Raw genomic sequence first — 24,998 nt, 5'->3', positions numbered from 1 at the left:
TTAAGAAATTTGGTGAACTGAAACCAAAGGATTTTATCTATCCAGACCAAAAGTCATACAGACAAATCCATCGTTATCACATAATTACCGAAGCGATTGCCTAAAGCACTGGTACGATGTCTTACAGTATGCCGTTTTCATGATATACTACACATACTGTACAGTACAGCGTCTACGCACAACCACAATCATTGTTTATGCGAAATCGAGCTTTTAATGACGTCATCGAAATGCAAAGACACCTTTTTTTAGCGTCGTTGATCTGGCAACCATGTAAATAAGACGTAACCGTAATCGATGTTTCTTGGAATGCATATTTGTTTGAATATGCTAATAACTGCCTAATCGCGTTACTCCACGAACTATTCACGCATGCCTGATATTAAAAAGAACCGAATTGTTAGCTTTCCTACTGGTTAAACAAAATTGCCGCTTGCCTGCTGATTATACATTTTCAAATGACTTGTACAGAAATCATATTAATATATTTGCGGAGTAAAACTAGTGAAAGAAATGATATATTAATTATAAGGAATCACGTCTTGGAAGCGTTATGCTGACCGATCAAGAGAAGGAGGATTTTTCGATAATCTCCGGATGTATCGCCCTGCAAAGCAGAAAATTGTCTTCAAACTGCATGATGCCGGCACAGCGTACGCCTGACATGTGACAAGTACGGGCTTAAAAGATCCATACCGATATCCAGCTGTCCAAGCTTTGGCCATAAAGATTTTGAAATTCATCCATAATGTTACGCAGGTCAATCTCAGACCGGGTTACAATGATCCGAATTAGTGTTTTGTCGTTCGTTCCCAATCCTTTCATGCTACGATGCAGCTCTTCGGCGAAATACCGATGCTTGTTTTTGGCAATTTTAGCTAGTAAAATTCAAAAAATGCACCACAAGCCAAGTTATACGTAATTCCAATGTTTACTGATTGATAATGTGTTGTCAACATTTTATGGAAAGGTCACCGAAACGAGATTGCAGAAATGAAATCTCTCACCGATAGCAGTCAAAATTTGCGCAGTGTCAAACAGCATGGTTAGCTCTCCTGAAATTGCTTTTTCGATGTCCTTCTTAAAAATTATCTCGAACTCCCGGAAAACCATGCGCAGCTGTGGATAACTACGTGTCGTGAATATATTAGCGAAGAGAGAACTGTCGCTGCCCCAACGTCCCGCAACGGCTTCCACCAGGGACTGCGCATCACCCATAGCGCTTTCCATATTGACCTCCACCGCTTCTTCGCGTTTACCCTGAAAGCAACGACAAAGTCCACCGCGTACTCTAGTGGTAGCCTTTCGTTGGTATAACTTTTAATCGTGTTTACATGGAGCAAATCCAACAGTATGCGTCGTAGTACTCCTGATGTATCCGCACTGATGTCCTTTTCCAACTCTGTCCCATAGACTACAGTGCAAGCAAAATCGATCTTAGCGTAAGTTAGTCTTAGGGCTACCAAGAAAGAATGAAAACAATGCTGGCGAGACTCGAAATACCTGTCTGATAGGCTGTAACGATTCTGGCCAAATCGACATTTTTCCTGGTGCAAATAATCTCGATTAAAGCCGCTTCATCGGTTCCCATTCCCTGTACAAGAAGTTTAGGAACATTTATAACCACAAATATTTGTCGCTGTATAATATGTACTCGTACTTTGTATAGAAGTGTTGAAAACAGTACTGTGTTAACGGACTGCGCGGTGATTTCATTATGAAGTTACAGTAGACGTAGCAAATTGGAATTGTGAAATAGCAAAGCAGTAATTATAAGTACTCGTAATGTAACCATAACTCTAGTTATGAACTCTAATAACTCTAATAATCAAGGTACGTACCTCTAATAATGAGTTACAAAACCATAACAGAGTAATAACGAGTTACAAAATTGAATAGCTATATGTAGTTAGTAGCTATACCTTGACTGCATCGTGAAGCTGGGCGGCATCGTAGAAAGCTGGTGGAAGAAACAGTCCACAGATGACTTCTTGTAAATTTCCCATAAGTGCCGCTCGAATACACGTCACCAGATCCTGTGGAAAGACTTTGGAGGCATGTATGTATGTTCCATCATGAAGTTATTATAGCGTTACCGTTGCTGTAGTGTACCATTGACAGCGTCAGAGTAATGCCGTGATCAAATTTATAGAATTTGCCGTTGTCGATCGCATAATTTACGCCTTCGCTACCCTAAATTATCGCCGCAATTCCAGTAATAACGTGCGCCTAAAGTTAAACTAACCTTTCCATACTGTAATCGGAAGGCGGCAGCTATCGCTACACGCTGCTGATTATTTCGTTTGGTGACAATGTCGATTATGGTGTTGGTGTCGTGGCTCACTGGAAAAGGTGGGGTCTTAGGCAGAAATAACTTTTTCGACGTTAGTATTACATTCTATCGTTTCTATGTGAAACTGGCGACGGTAGTATTCATTATTCGATACTTTTAGAGGAGTTTTAAGATAGCGCACTTAGCTCAGTTTTTTTTTCATTTTGCCATCAAATAAATTACGTTACTAATTTAATAAATTACGTTACTTGTCATGTATTGTCATGTGTAGGAATCGTATCTTTATTGTATCGTAATGGTCAGGAAAACAACTGAAAGGAAACTGAGGAATCGTAACTAGAGAACCGGGAAAACACAAGAGAAGTTGTTAAGAAGACAAGGACAAAGGACAGAAATAGGAAAGTATTAGAAGGACAATAAACACGTGAACTCAGTATACTACATTCCCTTCCCTCGCCCAAAAAGAGCTGGGTTGAACCATTGCATCAGAACCATATATTTAGCAGCATACAAACCATAGAACCATAGCAACAAGAACCACGGCAACAGAACCATATAGTTAGTGAACTCTGAACCACTGAGACGAAGCGTCGTAGGAACCGGAACTGGAATCACAGTATGTCGTATGGAGGACGCGGTGCGTAATCCGTAATGTAGTTATTCGTAGCGACGTCGGATTTCTTCTGTGAGCGGCATGCCTTTGCTATATGACCTTTCTTCCCACAGTTATGGCATACGTGTTTCCTGTAGAAACAGCGCTCGCGCATGTGATCGGTTGATCCACAGGAATCGCATCTTCGCTTAGGGAACTGGAATCGGAATCGGACTCGTTTTGATTGCTGGTGGGTGGCTTGTGGCTTCCATTTGCACTGGATTGACCACTGGAATTGGATGTCTTTTGCTTGACAACCGTTGACCTTCTGCTAGCTGTGACTTTCATCACAGTTTCACGGTCTTGGCTGGACGTACTGGCCGTAGCTTCTTCAATGCCGGTTTCCATCTTCCTGGCGGCGTTCAGGGTCTCTTCGTGGGTCTGGTATTCGTTTATCAGTAGGTGACGGCGGACGGAATCCGACTGGATGCCGTTTATGAAGACGGCGCTGAGCATCGGGTCGATGATGTCAGCGGGAAACTTGCATACGGTACTCCTGTACCGTAACCTGCTGGAGTATGCCGCCAGCAATTCGTCCTTCCTTGGACAGTTCGGAACAGGTGTGCCCACTCCGCGACCTTGAATGTGTACTTGTTGTACACTGTATCCAATTGGCCAGCAGCATTTCTATGGTGAGTTTCTTGTCCGTGATGGCAGTCGGCCTGCACATCGAGACAAGCATCTCGAATGGCTTGACCTCCAGCGAGTTCAGAAGCAGCCCTTTCTGCTTCTCCACGGGGATGTCGGCGAATTCGATATAGCTGTGGAGGTTTTCTTTCCACATATCCCACTGCATCGACTCGGGATTAAACCGTAGGATGGGATGAGTTTCTGGTGTCGCCATATTCGAACGAATTAAGAAGCGAACTAGCGCTGTTAAGCCGTATATAAAGAACTCGTACACTTCAATGATAGAGATCTACAGTATTACACAAGCTTCACGCCATTGTCATGTATTGTCATGTGTAGGAATCGTATCTTTATTGTATCGTAATGGTCAGGAAAACAACTGAAAGGAAACTGAGGAATCGTAACTAGAGAACCGGGAAAACACAAGAGAAGTTGCTAAGAAGACAAGGACAAAGGACAGAAATAGGAAAGTATTAGAAGGACAATAAACACGTGAACTCAGTATACTACATTACTATTAGTAAACAAATTACACTTATTGTAAGCACTTACCAATACCTTTCAGGGCAACTTGCAGAGCTTCAGCATCAGCTCGTGCATCGTAATCCACAGCGCCGGTTACTGTTCCTGCTTCCATAGTTAAGGTTCCGTCTCTTTTCCGCCGAACTTACTTCTAGAATAACCTCCAGCGACAAAGGAAAAAATGACTACATTTAAGGCTTTACTTCGGTTTTTATTATGCATTCATAAGCGCATCATACTCCGCACTGACCGCACATATATAGATATTCAGGTATACATAGTACAGAGTACACGCATAATTTTGCTGCGTCAATATGCACGTCTGCTGAAGTAAACAATACAGTGTTCTGCCATCCTGAAAGACTTTTTTGCATACGTTTCCATCAATTAACTGGACAAACGAGTGAATAGACTATTGATTTTCATCGGCAAAATTGCGGAGAATTGTCTTGATTATGGAAATTTTAATCTTTTGGTGGCAGGGGGCTCTACATTACTGACCATTTTGTTGACGCATTATTGATTAAACAAAACGTGATCGATATCTTCCGATAATGCACAACTTGTGGTAAAAGAGAATTTAAGGCCGGTCATTTCGAAACTTTCACCACCTTTTACTAAAGATAGTACTTCCGAAGCTTCACTCGTGTTTGCCAGATTACCCGGAAATTAGGTATTTGTTTTTATACAGAGTATATTATATTGTTCATACAGCCATCACATGCGCATAATTAAGTAAGTACAGACTCTGTATTCATTATAATACAGCCATCAGCAGCTACTATTGTATTCGCCCATAAAAAAGGCAAACTGGATGTAAAGCAGCACACCACAAAATTTAAAGCAGAGAAATGGTCGAAGGACAGGGAGACAATCGCTCAAGTAGATGGTTTCAGTGCAGCGTTATAGCGTATATGAACCAAGCAACCACCCCCGGGTTACAGGAATAAAATCAGAATTTACAGGGATAACAAGGAAGAAATGTACAGGAAAAAAATCAGGATTTCAACCATAAGCAGAAAAGGAGCTATAAATAGAGAACCATGTTTTCAACTCGCTCCGTATCCGGATTGAGGTCGAGCCCAACAGCGATATCTTCAAAAAACGTTCTCACAATTTTCCACTGTTGTGTCGCGGCTTCGAACACTTTCAGTACGCATACCCGAATAAAGCTTTCATCGCTCAGCTGACTGGCGTTCTTTGTAGCATAATGCTGGCGTACAATCTGCCAGCAAGCCAGTAGATCCCGTGTCTCTGCCGTCAGTTGCTCCTTTTGTTCCGCGGTAGCATCGGGATGCTTATCGGGATGATAGTCCAGCAACTTGCGACGAAATCTTGCTTGAGCCTCGGGAAAGTTATCTACCTGCAGGTCTGTATTGCATTTCTTGGCAGCTTTGTTGGCTTTGTTGGCTTTGTTCTCGTCTGCTGTCATCTGGCGTTGCTCCTCTCTTTCCGTCTCCTTTTCTTCCTGCTTGGTTCGGGGTACAGCTTGCCGGTACAGCAGACGCGCAGTGACATCCATGCCTAATCCACCGAGAAAAGCCCCAATAATCGCGCCAATAGCGCCACCTATCGCGGTCCCAATGATGGGAACGACAGAGCCAATCCACGCTCCAGCGGCCGCACCAGGAATGGCTCCTCCGTAACTTCCCAACGCTCCGAACAAGGATCCCACAAAATGTTCTCCCACATTTTTAGCGCAATCCTTGCCGCTCAATGACTTCGATACCTTCCAACGGTAGATCTCCACACCGCTGAAAATAACAAACATGGCCACGTTCGGTATGGCAGTTAGCGCTGGCTTGTTTAATGTCCCACCGAGACCACCGATCTTGTCGATGATTTGTTCGGCAAAAACGTCAGCCACCGCAGCCAATCCCGATCGTGCCGCAATGGCGTTGTACGAGGGCGATGTAAACGTGGTGACAACCATTTCTTTGACCTTATGCTTAAAATTCATGGCTTCAAATTTGAACCTGTCGGCAGCTTTCAATACAGAATGGAGATCTTGGTCTTGGAACAACTCGATAAACAGCAGGTTGTACTGTCTCTTGGTCAGGTCGTCCGCTGCACGCTCCAGTTCTGCCAAAGTCAGGCGTCCCGCTTGTAGTTCTTGGATTTTCGCTGAAACAATCCGATGATCGGCAAGGGAGGCTTTGTGGAAAGATTGATTAGGTGCCGTACAGCCATATGGAAAAGGGTCCCCCGAATCGTGAATATGCAGAGCATCGGCGACTGTTGTAGGACGGAGCTGGACTGCAGTACTGTCCTCCGTTTCATTCACATCCGAGCCTGGACAATTAAAAGGACAGATCCGACGCTCCACTTTAGGAAAACACGTAGAGCAATACTGGCGGTGATTACATGGCTTGAAACGGATGGTGGCTAGACGCTCAGTGCAAGCAACGCATACGTCCTCCATTTAGGCAAATGTTATTGTAGATGCAGTAAAGACCTGCAATTATGACAATCGCACCATGCTGACGATGAAAAGAGGACTTACATTGGAAAAGATTTTGTGAAGATTTGTATTCAGTATTCAAAAAAAATACATCCAGCATGCGCTTCTGATCAAACGAACCTAGAATAAAAACGAATCTGGAAAGAAAACTCCAAACGGTCTTCGGTAAACCAATGAGTGACGATCCAAACTGTACTACATAGGTACTGTAGTAGGTACGCGATGCAAACATGAACAGGAAACCTTTACTTGTAGCATTACGCACTACTACCAATTGCTGGATTTACAGACGATGCGTTTTCCTGTGCGCCGGTAGCGTATACAGTGTTTTTATACTTTGTACAGTACTCGTAGAACATACGGTATTTACTTAGGTACAAATGTACAATACATGACTGTGGTTAAAATTCAAAACGTGTAGAACCGGAAGGTGTTGTTGTTATATTATATATCAAAGTCAACAGGTGCGGTCATGTTGTAAACGCAGCTTATCAATCTGTAATGTACAGTGTGTACAGCGATGTATGTAAGTACTTGTACTGCTTTACTCTATAGCTGCTCGTTTCATTATTGGTGCGTTTTATCAAAAACTGTTTATCGAATTCTCATTGTAGTTACTTTATTGTCTCATTCTTTGTTGTTTGTTGATGTAAATATTGTAGAACATGTATGAAGACTTCGCTGATACCCAGTTCATAAAAATATATCATGCAAAAAATCACTGCCACAAACATCGAAATGTAAAATAATATCATGCTAGTAGCTTGTTACATCTCTTTTACTTTAGAAAAATACAGAACATTGGCACAATACATGTACGTATATTCGGACGTCCATATTGACAATAATTTGTACTATTGTACTACCTATGTTTATTTGCGTCTTCCAACCAAATCCAATAAGGCCGTTTTGTAATCAGACGAGGTCTCATCCTATACAAAACGATTAATTATACGGATATATACGAGTATTTATTTAAAACACGTTCAAAAGCTGAAAAACGTAGTTAGTTTCAGACGCTGATTTAAAATCGTACCTCGATGCACGTTTCCAAACTTTTATGGGCCACCTTTCGGAACTGATCTTTAATATTGGCCAAATCGTTTTCCGACCGCGATACAATAACCCTTATTACGGTGCGGTCTTTAACTGGACGCTTGAGCGCTTCCGCCAACCGGAAGGCAAAGTATTCTTCTGCATTTAGTATAATGTACGCTGTAATTAAACACCAAACTTTAATCCGCTCAACGTTTCGTTTAAATAGTTATAAAAATTGCACAGATGACACAAAAACTTGTATATATTTACAACATTTATAGCACATACAGACATAACATAAATATTTATAACAGTCTATATAACGTACATTTTAATTTTCGATTAACACTTTCCAAAAGAAATTGCACATACGCATGTAGCGCAGAAGCGGACATGCCGTGTCAATCTGTACCGAGTACATGGCGTTACGCGAAAGCATTAAACATGCTTTATACATAATTACTGCATCGTGTCAAGGGATTCTTGAAATGTTGTGAAATACGCACGGAAACTATAAAATGCCATGCTAATAATTCATGACAAGCCTACATAATTATGGATCAACGACCAACTTTTTATTAAAAAATAGTACACCGATCAGCTTACACCGATCAGATTAATACTATACTGGCTTCCTAACTTGGAATCTTTCATAAATAATTTTCATAGACTAACCAAGCGTGCGAAAAGCTTTTGCGGCATCTCCACTCATCTCGGATTTAATAGCGTCGAGAATGTCCATTTTTGCGATCATTTTGAACTCATGGAATACCTTCCAAAGATGGTCCATGCTGCGTTGGGAAAATATCTCTGTGAATTTCGCCATGTTGGTTCCTAACCGATTCGGGCCGGCATCATACAGCGCTTTGCCGTCATCAATTGCTTGATTCGGATTATAGGAGGTGCTGTTTGCATCCCGCTTTCCCTAAATTCAGCGCAGATTTTCAAATTTCCATTTATAATACGTAGTCTATTACGATTGTAACAGCGCTCGTTTTAATAAACTTTATGGTGCGGAATCAGTTGTGTGGTAACGGGGCAAATGTAGCGAAGCTGAATGCCGATGGCAAGCGGTTTAACGCGAAACGAATCACTTACTTAATGCAAATTACTAACAATATATAATAAAGTATCAAAACGTAATACCTACACCATGGAGTGTGGAGTATTTACAAAAACTACAGTCTATTCGCTTCAAAACTGCAACAGCATGAAATAATATTCAATGGGCTATAATGTCGTTCTACACTCACCGCGGCAATGGCCAGCAAAAGATTTCGGAAATCACCGGAAGTATCGTTCTTGATTGCCGTAGAAAGGGGCACTTTAAACACTATCAAACAAATTCGGTACTCGTACGCAAAAACGTTCAACTGACAATTTCTTGCCGCCGCGATTATCTAACACCGTACGTTCAAGGTAGGCCTTGTCAATATTGTGCAGTTCCGAGTTTGTCCTGGTGAAAAGTATTTCCATTAGGAGATCTTCGTCTGTTCCAATGCCCTGAACAAACGAAGTGTTTAGAAAAGGAAATCAGTATCACGATCAATACTCGTGCGTTTGCATGTACTAGTACCTTATGTACGGCGGTATGGGGGATAATGGAGCATATTATAAATATAAACGTACAATATCTATGTTTGCACGAGTACGTCGATATTTTATGAAACGGTAAAATTACTTAGTTAATTTTATCGTTAATTCGGTTGTACCATCCTCCATAAAGCAATATCTGAGCTTACCATTAATTATAATTACAGTGGCTACTAATTTTTAAAGAGCAACGCTTGTACAGTACTATAGAATCGCAAAGTAACAGTGAACAAAATCGAAAACAATTATGTTTCTTTGTTTCTCTACAAGGTAAATATCGAAACGGTTGTTTATTTTACTTTCATAGCATAATTCAGATCCTTGGCATCGCTGACTTCCGGTGACTGAATTAACGCTTTTAATAACCTGTAGTAGTCGCCCGACGTGTCTGACTTCACATCCGCCAGCAAACTCTGCAAGTACACAGAGGTATTAAATTAATAAGCAAACTTGACCGCCAAATCAATTAATTTTAATTTGGTAGTTCGAACCCTACCAGTCGTACGTATAATTGTGTGTCATTGTACGGGTTTATTAAACAACAGCAGGCAGTTAAACAAAATCTGGACCTGTACGTACCTTGCGATATTTTTCCTGATAGGCGCGAGATATTTCTTGACGCTGCTTCCATACTCTGGCCGTTAAGATGGATGTTAGTTGCTTTTCGTCAGTGCCTGTTTGATAGATATCCATTAATATTAATGGATTTAATGGTAAAATATGAAAGTTATATTTACATATAGATAATTTTCCAAATAATTTGCTTGATTTATTTTACGCAAACGGTCAAAGTGTCATGACCAAGACAGTTGGCGCGGTACAGTCTGTATTGTTCGATAATCTATAATTTCATATCGTTTGCCGTCAGATCTTTATACGTTTTAGCAGATCTACGATTCTACACATACAGCAGCAAAACCTGGAATCTACGACGACAAACCTAATCCTTTCATGGACTTGTAGAGTCCATCCGCATCGGATTGTGCATTAAAGGGAGAGTGCGGATGCAACGTCGGACGAGCCGGCATTTTTCTTCGCTTTCACGAAAGGGAATATTGCAACAAAAACACTGGAAATTGTCCGGGATCAATGGCTTCAGTCGCAAATGTTGGAATATTACTCTGCACGAGTTCTATACAAGTAAAAAATGGACAGTCTGCAACTGTTACGATCGTAGTCAAAAAATTAGAAACCATAACAATTCTTTGTAAACATACCAGAACTGCGAAGTGTCAAGAAACATGTAATAAATAATTCTCCTTATTTGCGCTACACAAGTAGCAAAGTAGCGGCCCATGATTTGGCGAAATATTCAGATACCTTATTGTTCAGAGTGTAAAAATTGCCCTCCAGACGATTATTCAGCGCGCAGAGCGTGACAACACTTACAGATCATCCAGGAGCTACAGTTCCGCAAAACTGCCGACATGTGCACTAAATTGTTTGTACAAAACGTGGATACGTACGTACGGATCGGCGTAAAAATATGTCGAAGCGCACGGTTCGTCTGCTGGCAAAATATTGTATGAGTAATAAGAAATATTAATATGTTGGTGCCTGCGGTGGTTTAAAAATGTTTCATGTGTGTAATACGGCTGTGTCTAATCCGTTATAAAACATATGTACTTGTTACATAATCGACCAGTACAGTACGCATAATAACTATCATAATATGCATTATGCCCAGCGCCTCTGTCTACACACTTTTAACCATAAACTTTTTTCATGCATATGATAATCATGTTCGCGTATTATTACTCGTCATGCTCCCAGCAGCGAATTTGCATAGTTGAAATTTAACAACTATAATACTGGTTTTTTTCTGTAGTACAGTCATATAATAGTATTCGCGATTGTGAAAAAAACGTACAACGAATGAAAATTAACAAAAAACTTGGATATAAATTTTAAGCAGACTAGTAAGTGTATAGTTAATTCAAACCAAGTTGTGAAAAAGCGCTTACAAAAAATCGCTGCCGGATTCTCCTGAATGGGTCCGTAAACGCTTAGTTCTTTGATGATGCAATTTTGTCTCAAAGTGTATAGTGTAATTCCAAAGTTCTGCGCTTCAGTAACCATGCATTACGTACCGGCAAAGGGCTACATTACATTAACATTTTCGCTTACAACTTCGTTTAGAAGTGTCAAGAATTGTAGTAAAATGGCAGCATATCGTATTAATCGCTTTCGACAAAAGCGCTGTGGATTAGCGTTTTGCGGACTGCGCATGAAGTGAAAATTTAGCGTTCTTTTTATTCTTTTTCAGTTTTTTTCATACTCCTAGTGACACTTCTGCGATGGTCGGGGAGATGATGTGGATTACTTACAAAATTAATGATAATTCAGACCGCTGATTTCACCAAATTCGGGTACAATGATAATGATAATTTAGTTTCTTTGCCGTGTTACTTGCATGTTCATCGGGGAAATGTTGGTACGTATCGGTACGTATACTCGCACTTCCCTGCAGTCATTTTTTTCCATCACTACGTGCAATACCATAAGGATTCTAACGTGTTCAAGGTATAGAACGGGGCAAACAAATTAAAATGCTTCCTACATGATGGTGTCCTTTACGGCTTGAATTTTTATAATCTGTTATGATAATTATGTGACATTTCGTACATATGTGAACTATAGGCGTTTTAGTCACCTTTCGAGGAACGCCGGTTAATTTTGCCAGTCGTCGGTCATATGAATTAATTTAATTCAATTCAATTGTCCAACACCAAAAAATCACATACAAAATCAAAAACAATAAAACGGTTGTAGGGGAATCGAAAGAAAAAACACCAATCTACGTAACCAGCGGATTACTCTGACACGTTGGAATATAGACACTGATTTGGGAAAGTGTGCATAGCTGTAACAAACAGGGCAGACTGCTGCAGTCAGCGGAAGATCTTAAGGAAGACGGGATTTGGGCAGTTTGTTGCCGGTGTGGGGCTCGGGTACTTCCGAGTCGCAGTTGCGGGTGTTGAGGAGGAAGGCCCGCGACACCTGCACTGGCTCATCCACCAGCGTCATGTTGGGCAGCAGTTTGTCGTCCCATGGCTGGCCGTCGTACGAACCGCACAGACCCATCAGACCGTTCTTCCAGAACGGCGACGGCTGTAACGAAAAAAAAGACAGTATGAATATTGAGAAATTAATTTTGAGTGATAATTACTGTTCCTGTAACATGTACTGACTGACAAATAAATTCGTAATATATGATATAAAATAGTTTCACGATTACCAAGTCTTATGAGCACACAGTAAAAGTGGTTTAACGGTAACTGGATGCAAAGACCGACTTATTAAATAACACAAACTGATCAAACTCCTGCCCATATCGCTTTACATTGTCGTCTAGAAACTGTAGTATAATGGCACTGTATCCGGGCGGCCGCAAATCAAACTACGTACTGCAGTTCAAAGCATTGCCCAATAAGACACAGCTACAGCTACCGTAAAATACAAACGTTATCCTGTTAACTTTTTTAATCTATTATCAATAATTAATTATGTAGTGGAAGGAACTCTAGCAACACAAACGCACAGAGAATTACTACATCAAAAGTAGTCGCCTTTAGGTTTGCATATCTCACGTTCGAATATAACGAACTGTGTTATGCGGCATGCTACGCTTTGCACTGAAAGTTTTATAGCTGTCTATAATATTTCATAATTGCTGGATATATCAATGTATTGTTGCACAGAAAAATTAATAAAAATATTGTATGCCGTACAAAATTGATAGACTGTAGCCGAATTCGGCCAATGAAATTGTACGTACCACAACGGTGACACTGGAGCCGTCAAAGAGGACCTTGATGCCCATCGGTCGGGAGAAGATGGCCAGGATGGGCTCCTTGTTGCCGGATTCCTCGGGCTTGATGAGGGTGATACCGGCCAGTTCCTCCTTGTCCTCGGGCATGTTGGGCGGGATAGTGGTGTACTTCTCGGGGGTCATGGCTTCGCGCAGCTCCTGTCCGTTGTACTTGACGACGAAGGATTTCAGGCTGGGCGGGCTCTGGGGCGATCCCGAGACGGGGCCGGTGGGCAGGACTTCGATCTTGTGGTCCTTGAAGATCACCGCGACTTTCTGTGGAAGAACACAATTTCATAAGAATCAAGAGACAAATAAGAAAACCAGGACTAGTGTACCTTGGCAATGGTGTTTTGCCGGCAGCAGCAACCAAAACAGCGAACAACTTCTCATCGGTGGCATCCTTGGCCAACACATGCCAGCATTGGCTCAACGGCATCTCATCGGATACTTCATCGAAGGTCTTGATCTTGGGGCCCGAGATGGTGCAGGCAGCTGCAAAACAAGATTTTTATTAGCAATTTAATCTAGTGTTAATACATTATTGACAAATATCATTATAAAGGCATAAAGCTTACTAAACGTATAAACACTGACAATTTGATACGTAACATATTGCTGTTAAATTAACTCCGAATAATGACTGATAACCCGGTTAATGATAAACCCTAATAAAATCGAATAAAGTAATTTTGTCCAAATTACTGCATAGCTGAGTGTACTTACGGTACATGGCAAGACCGACCAGACGGGCGGGCGTCCAGGGCACCAACGCACTGATGGGCTGCACATCAACCGGCAGATCGATGTTCATGATGCTGACGTTGCTGCGCGGGGTCTGGTATTTGATGTCCATGTAGCTACGGTCGGCGGAGAATTCAATCAGCATGTTGACACGGTTCTCCGGGTTGTGGATGTCCACTTCCTTGGTGTCGGTGTTCCAGAAATATTTGAATTTCACCAAGCGTTCCAATTTGGACAGAACGTTTCGGACGGAGCGAGGCACCTAGTACGTAATAATTACATTAAAATGTAGGCGAACCGCATTGCTTAATCAAGGATCTCAACGCACCTCTTTGTATTCGATGTCGAACTTCAAGCGGAGGAGATCGCTGTACCAGATGGCAAAGTCAACGCATTCCTTGCTGAAGAAAGCGCCGCGCTGACGGTCTTCCTCGCACTTTTGTACATGGAGTTGAAGAGGCCTTCACCTTCGCGGACTTCGTGGGCGATGTCCAGGGGGACAGGGATGCCGTTCTCGTCGTAAAGGTCATACTTCTCCACTTCCATCTGTTCCTTGGTCTTCTGGTAGCGCAGACGGAGTTTGACGTACTTCTCGCTGCCGCACTCATCACCCCAAGAGGCTTCAAGCTGCAGAGATAACCATGACCTTTACAGCATATGCAAACACTGACTGCTTAAATTTATTAATTTTTTCAAACTTAAATTCTGAATTTGTTTGGTATTATTGTGAGTTCTAATTACCAATCAGAACACACTTAGGTACTGTAAAAACAAGCGTGACCTTTATATATGCCAACTTATATATCAGAGAGCTTTATATATCCATACATAAAGTTTTACTTACACAGATATGTTTTGAGTAATTTAAATACTCTGTTTTTAAGCGATGATTTTCAACCGAAAAGAATGACTTACGTTTCCTTGGACGGATTTGTTGAGGGGTTCCTGAGGAGTCATGAACCACATGCCGTTGCGTTCGGGCTTCTTGACTTCAGCGGTCATGCAGAACTTCTTGGGCAGAGTGGGCACTTTGCTGTTCATACCGGCGACCAGCTTGACAAAGCGGCCGTCCACGGAGTAGATCAGGGCCATCAGACCGCGGGTGGTCCATTCCTGGGGATTCTCACTACCCTGGCTGTTGATCAAGAACTGCAGGGAGTGACCCATCTTGGGGCGTTTGTCCATTTCGGGGGTGGGGGTGTCCTTCAGGGGGATATCGGCGACCTTATCCTTCAACTTGTTCAACAGCTCCTTCTCGGAGTGGGAGTGGGTGAATTCGCTGCGCTCGAAAATGGTCAACACCAGCTTCTTGTGGCCAGGGTTGGGGGTGACCTTCAGCTCCAGTTCGCACTTGGCACCGACGACCGGCAGGAGAGCGGTGGGGATCAGGGTGTCGGGGTACTCCATCTTGGACTTGAAGTCGATCTTGGCGGCGATGGATTCATGGCCCATCTGTTGATTTAAACAACAACTTGATTAGCCATAAAATATTGCAAAACAATTTAAAAATATTATAGTTAATTCAAATCTTTATCCGCTTTGGCAGATTAATCTGTACAAGTTATTTCATAGCGATTTAAAAATATTTTTTAACAAATCGGAACCAAATGTATCTATTCGGCACTTCTGCAACTGTAGGTTTATGACTCGGTAATCTATTCGACATGGCCGTACTTAGCCACCGCACTACACCAATCACCAAGCTACTTACGGCTCGAAGTTAAGTATCGTAATTCGTAATTGTAATACTCGTATTATGGAAATTTTCTGACAAAAAAGGAATTAAATCAGAACTACTTTGCAAGTGCGAACTAAAATAGCCGAACTGCATCAACAGAATCTGTTGATTTAAATAATTTGATAAATCTGTTTACTGACTAATAATCAAATCAACGAATCCACATCTGGAACGCAAGTGATTTTATCTTTTAGAAGTACATAGTTTAAAATGAACGTAACCACTATCCACAACGTTATAAATAACTTCGATAAATAAATTTTAATATTCTAGAGTGAAAATTATAACATACCTGGAAGTGGACCTTGCGGGACTTGACGAACATGGGCGTAGGGATCTCCCACATGTCGAGGGTCGGCAGCGGCAGACCCACCAACTTGGACATAATGACGTGTCCGGTACCGGTGATCAGAGTGGTGCGGGCATCGGTGATGTTGACCTTGACGAAGCCTTCTCCGTGGGGGCCGTGGGGCAGGGGGCGGGGACGCGACGACATCTCGACGGACTCCTCGCTGCTCTCGTGTTCACCACGGGGATGGGGCGCCAAATGACCAGATGGCACAGGTTTGGGCTGGTAGGTGGTGGGGTTCTTGGAGTAGTGGAGCACGTAGGTCACCGGGTAGGAGGAGATGTTGACCAGTTTGAAGGGGGTCTCCGGCATGTCCAGGACCAGTTTGGTCATGCGGTCCTGCATGTTGAACTCGAATTTGCCGCTGATGGGAGCGTTGAAGCTCAAGCGGGTGCGGACACCGGTGCCGATCTTGAAGAAGCCGAGGTACACGCTCATCTTGGTGTGGATCTCTCCGGCGATACTGGTCTTGACGTCGCTTTCAACCAACAGCTACAAGGCAAAGGCAAAGGATATATGAAATCGGTCATGATTTGCTACTCCAAAAATTAAAAAGAAACGAAACGATCTGGCATTATAATTTGTAGCCAAACGATTCCCAAAAAAACCTTTTATCGAGATTATGCAGCTTACATTTGTAGTAACAAATCAGCCCGCTTCTGAGTAATTTACCGATAAGACAATGCAAGAGCGGTATCACTACACTACATATTCCACTTATGTACCTATTTGATTTGATGTGATCATTATTACGGTTTTAGGATATCCTTAATTTCTAATACGTAATCGCAATATTATTATTAAGTACGAATGACATAAAAAATATTAAAAATAAATGTAATATTTAACTTTAATGTCTGGCTATTTAGTTTTACGCTCGTAGCCAGTAATGCTGTTTGACGCCGGTGACCTTTAGGATTACCTTGTGGGGAGCGTTCTTCAGCATGCTGAATCCGGCGGCGGGTTTGGGTTCCATATGGACCTTGAGTTTGCCCTTGATGGAGGCCACAACGGGGGCGACGATCTTGGTGGAGATGGGCACACCGACGATGGTGGGGAAGTCGACGCGGACGTCCATTAAAGTAGTGGCACGGCGCTGGTCCATGGGGAGCCCTTCACCGGTCAGTTTGGGGATCAGGTTCTGCGAGCGAGTGATCACGTCGACGATGGTGCGGCTGATGGTCTGCGGGTTGATGACCAGGAAGCGGGTCTGCTGGCCGAACAGCTTAAGGTAGGCGGTGCCGCGGATGTCCTTGGGGGGCTCTGGCTGAACGTTGAGCATCTGGTCGATCTGTTCCAGATCGGGGACCTGGCTGTCACCCGGGGTGGCACGGGGGCGACGGGCAGCGCGGCCGCTGAGGATCTCCTCCACGGCTTCACGGCTGTAGTTGCCGACGTACTTGCGGATGGCATCACCGAAGCCTTCGGTTTCATAGCCGAACTAGATACAAAAATCCCGTTATTGTTATCCTGTTAACCAGGAAGTGCTGCTTAATTGCTAGACGTACTTCGATCAGGTCAAATGACTTCTCCATGACGGTGGCGTGCAGACGGAAGTTGCCGGAGCGGGGGATCGGGGCATCGCTGTCCATGACGTGGTTGATTTCCCAGAAGAGACCGCGTTTCATATGGTCGATGTATTTGCCGCTGTGAACAGATTTGGAGTGGCGGATGTCGCTGTTGACGGGCTTAGCGTGCTCCAAAGCCAGGATCAAATCGCGGGTCCTAACATTACAAAGGTCGTCGATGTTTGAATGCAGAACATTCCGACTAGCAATAAAATTCATACAGCGACGGCTGTATTTGGTTAAAAAATGCTCACAGTGATGTTAATATTTTAATTACAGTATAAAAATAGAATTCGATTTAATTTTTTAGTAACAAAACTGTGTCGGTATTGCGAAAATTTTAAAAAAAATTAAAAAATTGAACTGAAAAATTAACACTTAAAATTTAAAAAAAAGTTGAACTGAAAAACTGAAAACAACTTGGCAAATAATAAAGTAACACCAGAAAATTAAAATAATTAGTCTGATACTAGAATAATTAAACGTACTTCTAGTAGAAAACTTCAATAAAAAGAATTAAATTGATTGCAAGTAGTAAATGTTTAACGTACAAGTTCTTGAGGCACGGGTGGGTGCTGTTAGCCAGCGAGGTCATGGCGGAGTAGGTGTAGCTGGCCACATCCAGATCGATTTCACGGTTGAGGCTCTGGGCAATATCCTCCAAGATGGGCAGGTCGGGACGGGAAGCCAGGATGGTGACGAGGGTGGCAATGCGGACCTGGGTGGGCTGGTTGGTGCGGCGGTACAGTGGCAGCAGGTAGTTGTACACCATCTCGGGGTAGTCGGTGGCGGTGTACTTGAGCGCGTAGATGGCCTGGGTGCGCACGTACGTCGGCAGGGCGTCGTCCTTGGCGATCTCGATCAACTCGTCGATGGTCTCGTTGACACCCATGTTGCCCATGATCTTAATGGCCAGGATCTTCTTCTCATCGGAATCGGCGTTCTTCAGCATCTCGGTCACTTTCTGCAAGATAAATTGAGTGAAATTAACATTGTCAGAATTCCGGCTACAACAATAAACTAACCGCCCGGTAAGAACTCGCCAGGTTACTTATTACAGATAATAAAACTGTGTTTCACGACACATACAGCATCACTAAAAGTAAAAGCAGTGATGATACATGTAGTACCAGGGCGTATATTATCTTTCTTCTACCGATCTGTAAGCAATGCCCAGATTGTAGCATCATTGTTTTGAACAAACTGGAGCAAATCCAGTAACTGTCACATCTCCAAAAAAATAATTTTTCAAAGAAATTTTGCGACAAACAAATTTTAATGCAAAAATAAAATTTACAATAAAAGAAAGTTTTTAACACAAAAACAAGAGCACTGGGAACTGTTTTGAGAAATAAGTAAAACATGAAAAGAAATAAGTAAAACAAAATCCATAAATGTCAGTCAACCAAAGAGCAAAAAAGCTAATGAAAAATTATGGAGGGAAAACGCAGTACACAACCGTCAGAAATGTTAACTCTTGATATGTTAGCAGGAAAAACCTTTGATTAGGACTACAAAAGGTCAACATACCTGGACGACACGGTCACGGGTCTCCGGGGGGCATCGGGGCGGCATCTCGTCGTTGTACTTGGGCTCACCGCTGCGGGAGGGGGTCTGACGGGGTCGGCGGGCGGGCAGACGACGGCCGGGTTCGGAACCGGACGGGCGCTGGTTAGCCTCCTCCATGACCTCCAACCAGGTCTTTTCGCCGTACCATTTGTGCTCGCAGGCCTTGTGGACCAGGGTGCCAAAGGACAACCAGCAGGCGCGTTCGACGAAGGGATCGTTCTTCAGATCCTCATCCTCGCACATATCCATGTACTCCTCGATCATCATCTGGTTGATCTTGTCTGTCTGCATCTTGAAGGGCATCAGCGCCAGGACATCCTGGACGACGGGGCCTTCCAGCTGTTTGTCGGTCAACAGGCGTTTCAGGTAGGTGAAGGTGCAGTTGCTGCCGGTGGCCACCAACAGATCGGCAAACAGGTGTCTGCAAGACGGACACCGAATTTTATATGCAACAGATAAAGCGGCATGTATAGTATTATTTATTTTTAAAAAAGCGTCGGATTAAAATAACTGCATCTCTAACATTACGATAGGTACAGTACGTACTACGTAAGTATTTTTCTAACGATAAATATCTACAGTATATACCATATAGATACGGCTGCCAAGCCGGGAATATTGTAAAGCGATGTAGTATAATGGCAAGGAAAGAACAGACTAGTGAGATCAATTCTCAGTGCAGCATATCATAAAAGAGACGTAAACGTATAAAAAAAAGTTAAAAACTTAGGTAACACATTTTTACATTGGTACACTTTTTACCATTGGTAAGTACACTTCTATACATAGCCCTGTAAAGTTCATTCAGAAATTATTTCTTAACTTACTCAATTTCCTCCTTCTGGACGCCGGGGGCGCTAACGGATTTGATGGCATTGTGGATCTGCTCGAGTTCCTCAGTGAAAGCCTTGTCGAGGATACGGACAATGTCCTCCACCAGGACGCTAATGTCGGTGTCGATTTCCATGGTCTTGCCGTCGCGGGGTTCCATGCCGTGCACCAATTTCTCAAACAGAGCCTTGACCTGCGATAATCAATATAATTAATAACTTCTGACGAACAAACCATCCGACAACGATATAAATTCAGAAAAGTAGACAAATGTGATTTTGCTTCAATACAAGTATACGACTTATGCACATCTCCGGCATCGTGAACGATTAAAATTTACTATTTTAATCGTTTCTGAACAGTTAAACATTAAGAATGGGAAAAAACGAAGAAAAGATTTAAAATAATAAAACGAATTGCTGGCTATTAGGCTTGAATGGATATTGCATTCTGTTTTCATGCTTACAAGCTAATAAATCACAATAATATTAGCTGACCTTTTGGGGCTTCTGGGCGATGTTGGGCCAGTATTCGGGCTTCTGGGGCATGGGCTTGTCGGTCTCGGGGGCATCGAGGAAGACCTTGTCGCCTTCGCGTTTGAGGAAGTGGGCGTTGATCATGTGGAGACCGTCGATCTGGATGGTCTTGCCCTCGGGGAAGCGGATGGGTTCCTTGATGGAGCCGGATTCGATGAGGACGGTGGTGACGTTGGCGTAGGCCACCATGGAGCCGGCGTAGTGGGAGCGGGGCGTGATCTTGTAGACGGCCTCGCTGACGGCGGCGTCGATGATGTACTGCTCCTTGGTGCCGGTGATGTTGTAGCGGGTGTGGGCGGACGATTCCAGCAGGTCGAACTGTACGGTCAGAAGCAGCAGGCGTTAGTATAAGCGCAATAAAAGCAATCGAAAAATTACATTTAAAAAGTTCTATTTCATTGGAATCTCCCTCAGTCATATCGGTACCGCGAAGTCATTTGCAAATAACCGATTAATATCAGCATCGTTATATATGACCGGCAAAATAAATTGCTGGAATATTTGAAATGCTAATAAATGCTATAATGCACTGTAATGCTACGAGTACAGGCAATGGTAATGCTATGTTTAAAATATAACAATTAATTTAAATGAAAACATTGCATAATAAAAAATTGTAAAATATTTTTATAATGTGCACTTACGTAGCTTTCGGGATCCTCCTCGCAGTTGGGGCAGGCCGTGGTCAGATGGAGTCCCTTGAAGACGAAGGGGCGGAATTCGCAGTTGCGACGATCAAAGGTCTTGGTCACGTTCAGGACGGGCAGTTCCTCGCGATCGGTAGGGACGGAGCGGGGTCCGCGGGATCCACGGGGCGACTTGCTGTTGTCACGTGGGCGGCCACCAGGCTGCGGCGATCCGGATTCGTACTGACCGGCATTCTGCATGAGCTCGTCGATGGGGTAGACGCTCATGTCCTCATCGGGGATCTCCATCACCAGGTAGGACACCTCGCATCGGCCGGCGACACCATCCTAAAGCACAGCAAACATGCGAAAATAGTGCTAAAGATATTACTGAAAATATAATGTAACCAGAGCAGACGTGGTACTGTTAAAAACTTGACAGCTTGTTAATATTAGACGGACTGTCATATTATTCGTAGTGCGATGGCTTAAGCCCGGCTTCTAGCTGGAAGACTAACAAACGTTAAAAGCTTCTTAACCACTTTAATATGTACGATCGATAATAACCAACAAATTTTTTATTATTACACAGATGTTTTTTTTTAATTTAGTGTTCAGCGGATGTTGCAAGTAATTGCAACCCGGAACACTGGCAAAAATTATAGAAACAAATGTATTTTAAATAAAATATTAATAACCATCGGGTTAACTATATCAGATACAGCTGCGTAATTTACGCTTTCAGTATACAAAAAAATTATGGGCAGCGAACCAGCCACTGACCTCAACGACGGTGAAGTATTCGGAGTTGTCGCGTTCACTGCTGGACTTGGAGGACTTCTTGCCAGATGGTCGGGTGACCTCGTTGCGGGATTCGGGGTTGAGTTTGGACAGCTTCTCGCGGCGGACTTCATCGATGGGCTCCTCGCGGTCGGTCAGCGACAGGTGGAAGGTGGAGATGATGGCACGCTTGATGTTGATGGACCAGGTGGGATCACCTTCGGTCACTTCGAAGTCGTTGATCTACGACCACCAGTATATATAAACAAAGGTCACATTTTTACAATAAAGTTATGTTGGATTATAACAGCGGTATGAAAATGAATGCAACCATAACGTTACAAATATGTTTTATGTAGCCATTAAATATTTTATAAGAAAGGTCACGTTTTTAAACTGAAGTTAGATGGCAGATTATAACAGCGGTACAAGATAAATGCAACCATACGCGGACTGCTATTTGCCGAGCTTCGAATAACCTACTAATGCATACCTTGCCATTCTCGTAGCTGAAGCGGACTGGTCGGCGGAGGACTTCCTCGAAGGGGGCATCCTCGGGCTTGACGGGTTCGAAGGCGCTCAGTTCCACAAGGGTTTGCGGGTCAGAGACAAAGCGCTCATGGAGAGATCCCACGAACACTTTCTCAATCTGCACGAAGCAAACAGAATGTCTTATTACCATGCAAACCTCCTTACCGTAGCGCTGCTACCAGTAAACGCCATGCGGAATACATCAGCCAAAAGTGCGTAAACGAACACGTAAAACTGACGAGAGTATAAAATGCGCGTGTCACAAAAAAGGTACGAATTAGCAAGAAAATATAATATAAAATAATTATATAGATATTCAATTACAACGTGTATGGTAGTTACATCGACTGTAGTTGTATGCTTTCGTAGGTAGTGCAGTGGAGAAATTTTGAATATATTCGTCAATTATCTTAACGACAAACCGTTAAATCGAACTGCATTCAACTATAATTTTTTTTCTCCTTCAGAATAAGAAAAAGCTTGTTTCTTTTATTTTGCTCACCTGCATGAGGTCCTTCTGGCCGGTCAGCTGGATCTTGACCACCGCGCGGATGCGGGCGCCGGAGAACTGGTAGTGGACGGAGGGCATGCCGGTAAGGATCTGGCTGTCGTACAGGTAACGGTATTCGCCGCCATCCTTGAACAGGCGCTCCTTGATCTTAGGGTGGCTGATCTCGGGGAAAAAACGACTCCACTCCTCCTCCACGTGGTTCTTGGGCTGGTGTTCGCGGGAACGCAGAACACTGGCCGAACCTAATAACGACGCACACAACACTGGACAAACCACAGACAACGTAAAGTAAACTAACAAAACGTAAAGTAACACCATTAAATTACGACGGACAGGCACAAATTATTGTCATACCAAGTTCAGTTTTAAAAAATGTAAAACACAACCAAATAAGAAATTGACGTTTATGCTTATACGAATGATTATGCAGCATTTCCGTAAAAATAGTGAACAGCGTTTAACAGTGAAAATTTGTTGACTAAAACTTATATAAGCGGCATAAACTAAAGTTAAAATATGAGACTTTTCCAGGAGTTACTGACGAAATGGAAAGCGTTATGAGAACTTATGACATAACACAAGTCAAGTAATATAAAGGTCACATACCACTGACGATAACGGTCACCAAAAGGGCAAGTGTGAACTTCATGGTGATGATGGGCCAAGAATGTCCACAGTCAAAGTAATCCAGTGGAAAACTAAATGGACCGTGTGTTGCTGCCGGCTTTTATATACGAAGTCGGTATTTCAATCTTAAAATCGATAAACATCAGCCGGCAGTCCAGACAATGCCGCTGCATGATAGATGCCGATTTTTTCCTCAATGTCAAGGACATCGGGTTGGGAAAAAAAGCAAAGTGAATGTGTGCCTGGATGCAGTCAGGACATGGTTGACACTTTGCACCACCGTATCTCGGCTGCTGCATGTTCATGGAAATGCCACGAAACGTATATTTTTCGTTTTTCCCCAGTAAAATGCCGACGGGTCGAACACATACCGATAAGGAGGCATATTACTTAATACGCTTAAGCAGTATGCCTCACCATTTAATTGATACATTTTCACATTAGACAAGTCTTCAACAACGATATCATCGGCACTGGGCACGTTGACCTTTGCTTGGTTGGACGCATGGTGGTCTGCCTGGGCCACTTTTCTGAATTATAATTTCGCTCTTATTTTTCGAGTAATTTTTCGTATTACCACAAATACTGTCTTTTAACTCAATTCCAGTTCGACCACGACGAAGAATACGAACGACACTAAGGTATAGATTTTAATAGCATTTTTGTTATTTCGAATCAAAGTCGTAGCGGTCGCAAACGTAACAGTTGTACAGTCATATCTATTAATAATTTGATGATAATTTTTCTTTCACCGCCATACTTTGCTGCTTTTGCTAGTAAAATTAAGGATACTAAAATTTGTTCTATTTTGTTTCAGCTTGAACTGATATTCTGCTAAATATAAAAATTTTTCAACACCAGAGAGGATCAAGTGAAATTCGTTCACTTGCCCTTTCAAAGGCGGAACCAAGAATAATTTTTAAAACGATGCATTGTACATGCAGTAACTTCATAATGATCATTCTAATTTATTGCAATAATGTCAAATCATGCAAGGAAGCACAGATCGGTTACAGTAGTACCAAAGAATGAATGCGAACATAACGACGTGAAATTTAAATAAAAAACTTTGTATGATATGCAAAAGCAGATTAAGCGTCGTCGCAACGAGCAAAGGTCAAGGCTGGCGATTGTTTGCAAGAGAGCGTTAACCTACGATATCCGTAACTGGGAGATGCATCGGTTAATCACTAGCTGAACCTTCTAACAACGATCACTATCGCACATGAAAAACACCCGCCGCATTCCACAGATTCACAGTAAAAACGTTAAAAATAATAAAATAAAAGCTTATTGAAGCCTTATTTAAAAGGGTATTAAAAATCATCTTACCAGTATTAAAACCTTATTAAAAGAAAACTTGAAAAATATTAATTAAATAAACGTCAATCGTAAAGTGCAACAAGGGCGCTTTGTCCACCGGAAAAGGTTCTAATGAATCTGTCTAATAAGAAGACTTTCGAATTTTTAGCGTCTTTAGTTCACTAAAACTGAGAAAGCGTGCATCCAAAATTATACCGATATACAAGTACACTGGTATAAATATACAACGTAACAGCATTATACTGTCTGCGGTCAAATAACGACA

At 42.6% G+C, this 24,998-nt stretch overlaps 4 protein-coding genes across 6 annotated transcripts; all 4 read right to left on the bottom strand.

Annotated features, from left to right (window-relative positions):
- Positions 1–270: 270 nt before the first annotated feature.
- LOC129583206 (annexin A7-like) lies at positions 271–4,231 on the bottom strand. Its single transcript, XM_055474900.1, has 8 exons — positions 4,128–4,231; positions 2,246–2,343; positions 1,923–2,036; positions 1,504–1,594; positions 1,335–1,414; positions 1,008–1,260; positions 697–878; positions 271–607 (listed from the first exon to the last, which is right to left on the bottom strand). The coding sequence occupies exons 1-8, from the start codon at positions 4,210–4,212 to the stop codon at positions 536–538; spliced, it is 975 nt and encodes a 324-aa protein (XP_055330875.1). The 5' UTR covers positions 4,213–4,231; the 3' UTR covers positions 271–535.
- A 540-nt stretch (positions 4,232–4,771) lies between these two features.
- LOC129583204 (uncharacterized) lies at positions 4,772–6,931 on the bottom strand. Its single transcript, XM_055474895.1, has 2 exons — positions 6,679–6,931; positions 4,772–6,552 (listed from the first exon to the last, which is right to left on the bottom strand). Exon 2 carries the CDS (start codon positions 6,517–6,519, stop codon positions 5,125–5,127), a length of 1,395 nt encoding a protein of 464 aa, XP_055330870.1. The 5' UTR covers positions 6,520–6,552; positions 6,679–6,931; the 3' UTR covers positions 4,772–5,124.
- Positions 6,932–7,166: 235 nt separating this feature from the next.
- On the bottom strand, positions 7,167–10,597 carry LOC129583207 (annexin A2-like). 3 transcript variants are annotated; one of them, XM_055474903.1, is made up of 9 exons: positions 10,579–10,597; positions 10,130–10,321; positions 9,769–9,863; positions 9,489–9,602; positions 9,009–9,099; positions 8,850–8,929; positions 8,272–8,521; positions 7,595–7,773; positions 7,167–7,490 (listed from the first exon to the last, which is right to left on the bottom strand). In XM_055474903.1, the coding sequence occupies exons 2-9, from the start codon at positions 10,215–10,217 to the stop codon at positions 7,431–7,433; spliced, it is 957 nt and encodes a 318-aa protein (XP_055330878.1). In that variant the 5' UTR covers positions 10,218–10,321; positions 10,579–10,597; the 3' UTR covers positions 7,167–7,430. The 3 variants fall into 3 exon arrangements, with proteins under 3 accessions (XP_055330878.1, XP_055330876.1, XP_055330877.1); XM_055474901.1 differs by lacking the exon at positions 10,579–10,597 and adding an exon at positions 10,407–10,548; XM_055474902.1 differs by lacking the exon at positions 10,579–10,597 and adding an exon at positions 10,510–10,528.
- A 1,282-nt stretch (positions 10,598–11,879) lies between these two features.
- Positions 11,880–23,548, bottom strand: LOC129583496 (vitellogenin-6-like). The gene is given in 19 exon segments (XM_055475291.1): positions 11,880–12,300; positions 12,968–13,278; positions 13,340–13,495; positions 13,727–14,006; positions 14,073–14,182; positions 14,185–14,371; positions 14,660–15,196; positions 15,775–16,323; positions 16,754–17,272; positions 17,340–17,556; positions 17,951–18,363; positions 18,930–19,389; positions 19,796–19,992; positions 20,297–20,653; positions 20,980–21,309; positions 21,745–21,984; positions 22,235–22,390; positions 22,775–23,025; positions 23,390–23,548. Coding segments are annotated over 19 exon segments (5,520 nt in total). The 5' UTR covers positions 23,433–23,548; the 3' UTR covers positions 11,880–12,093.
- Positions 23,549–24,998: the final 1,450 nt, after the last annotated feature.

This window comes from Paramacrobiotus metropolitanus, unplaced genomic scaffold (genome assembly GCF_019649055.1).
Source record: "Paramacrobiotus metropolitanus isolate TYO unplaced genomic scaffold, Prichtersi_v1.0 Parri_scaffold0000010, whole genome shotgun sequence".
NCBI lineage: Eukaryota > Metazoa > Tardigrada > Eutardigrada > Parachela > Macrobiotidae > Paramacrobiotus > Paramacrobiotus metropolitanus.
The sequence above is the reverse complement of the archived record's forward strand: the minus strand, read 5'-3'. Positions and strand labels throughout refer to the sequence as shown.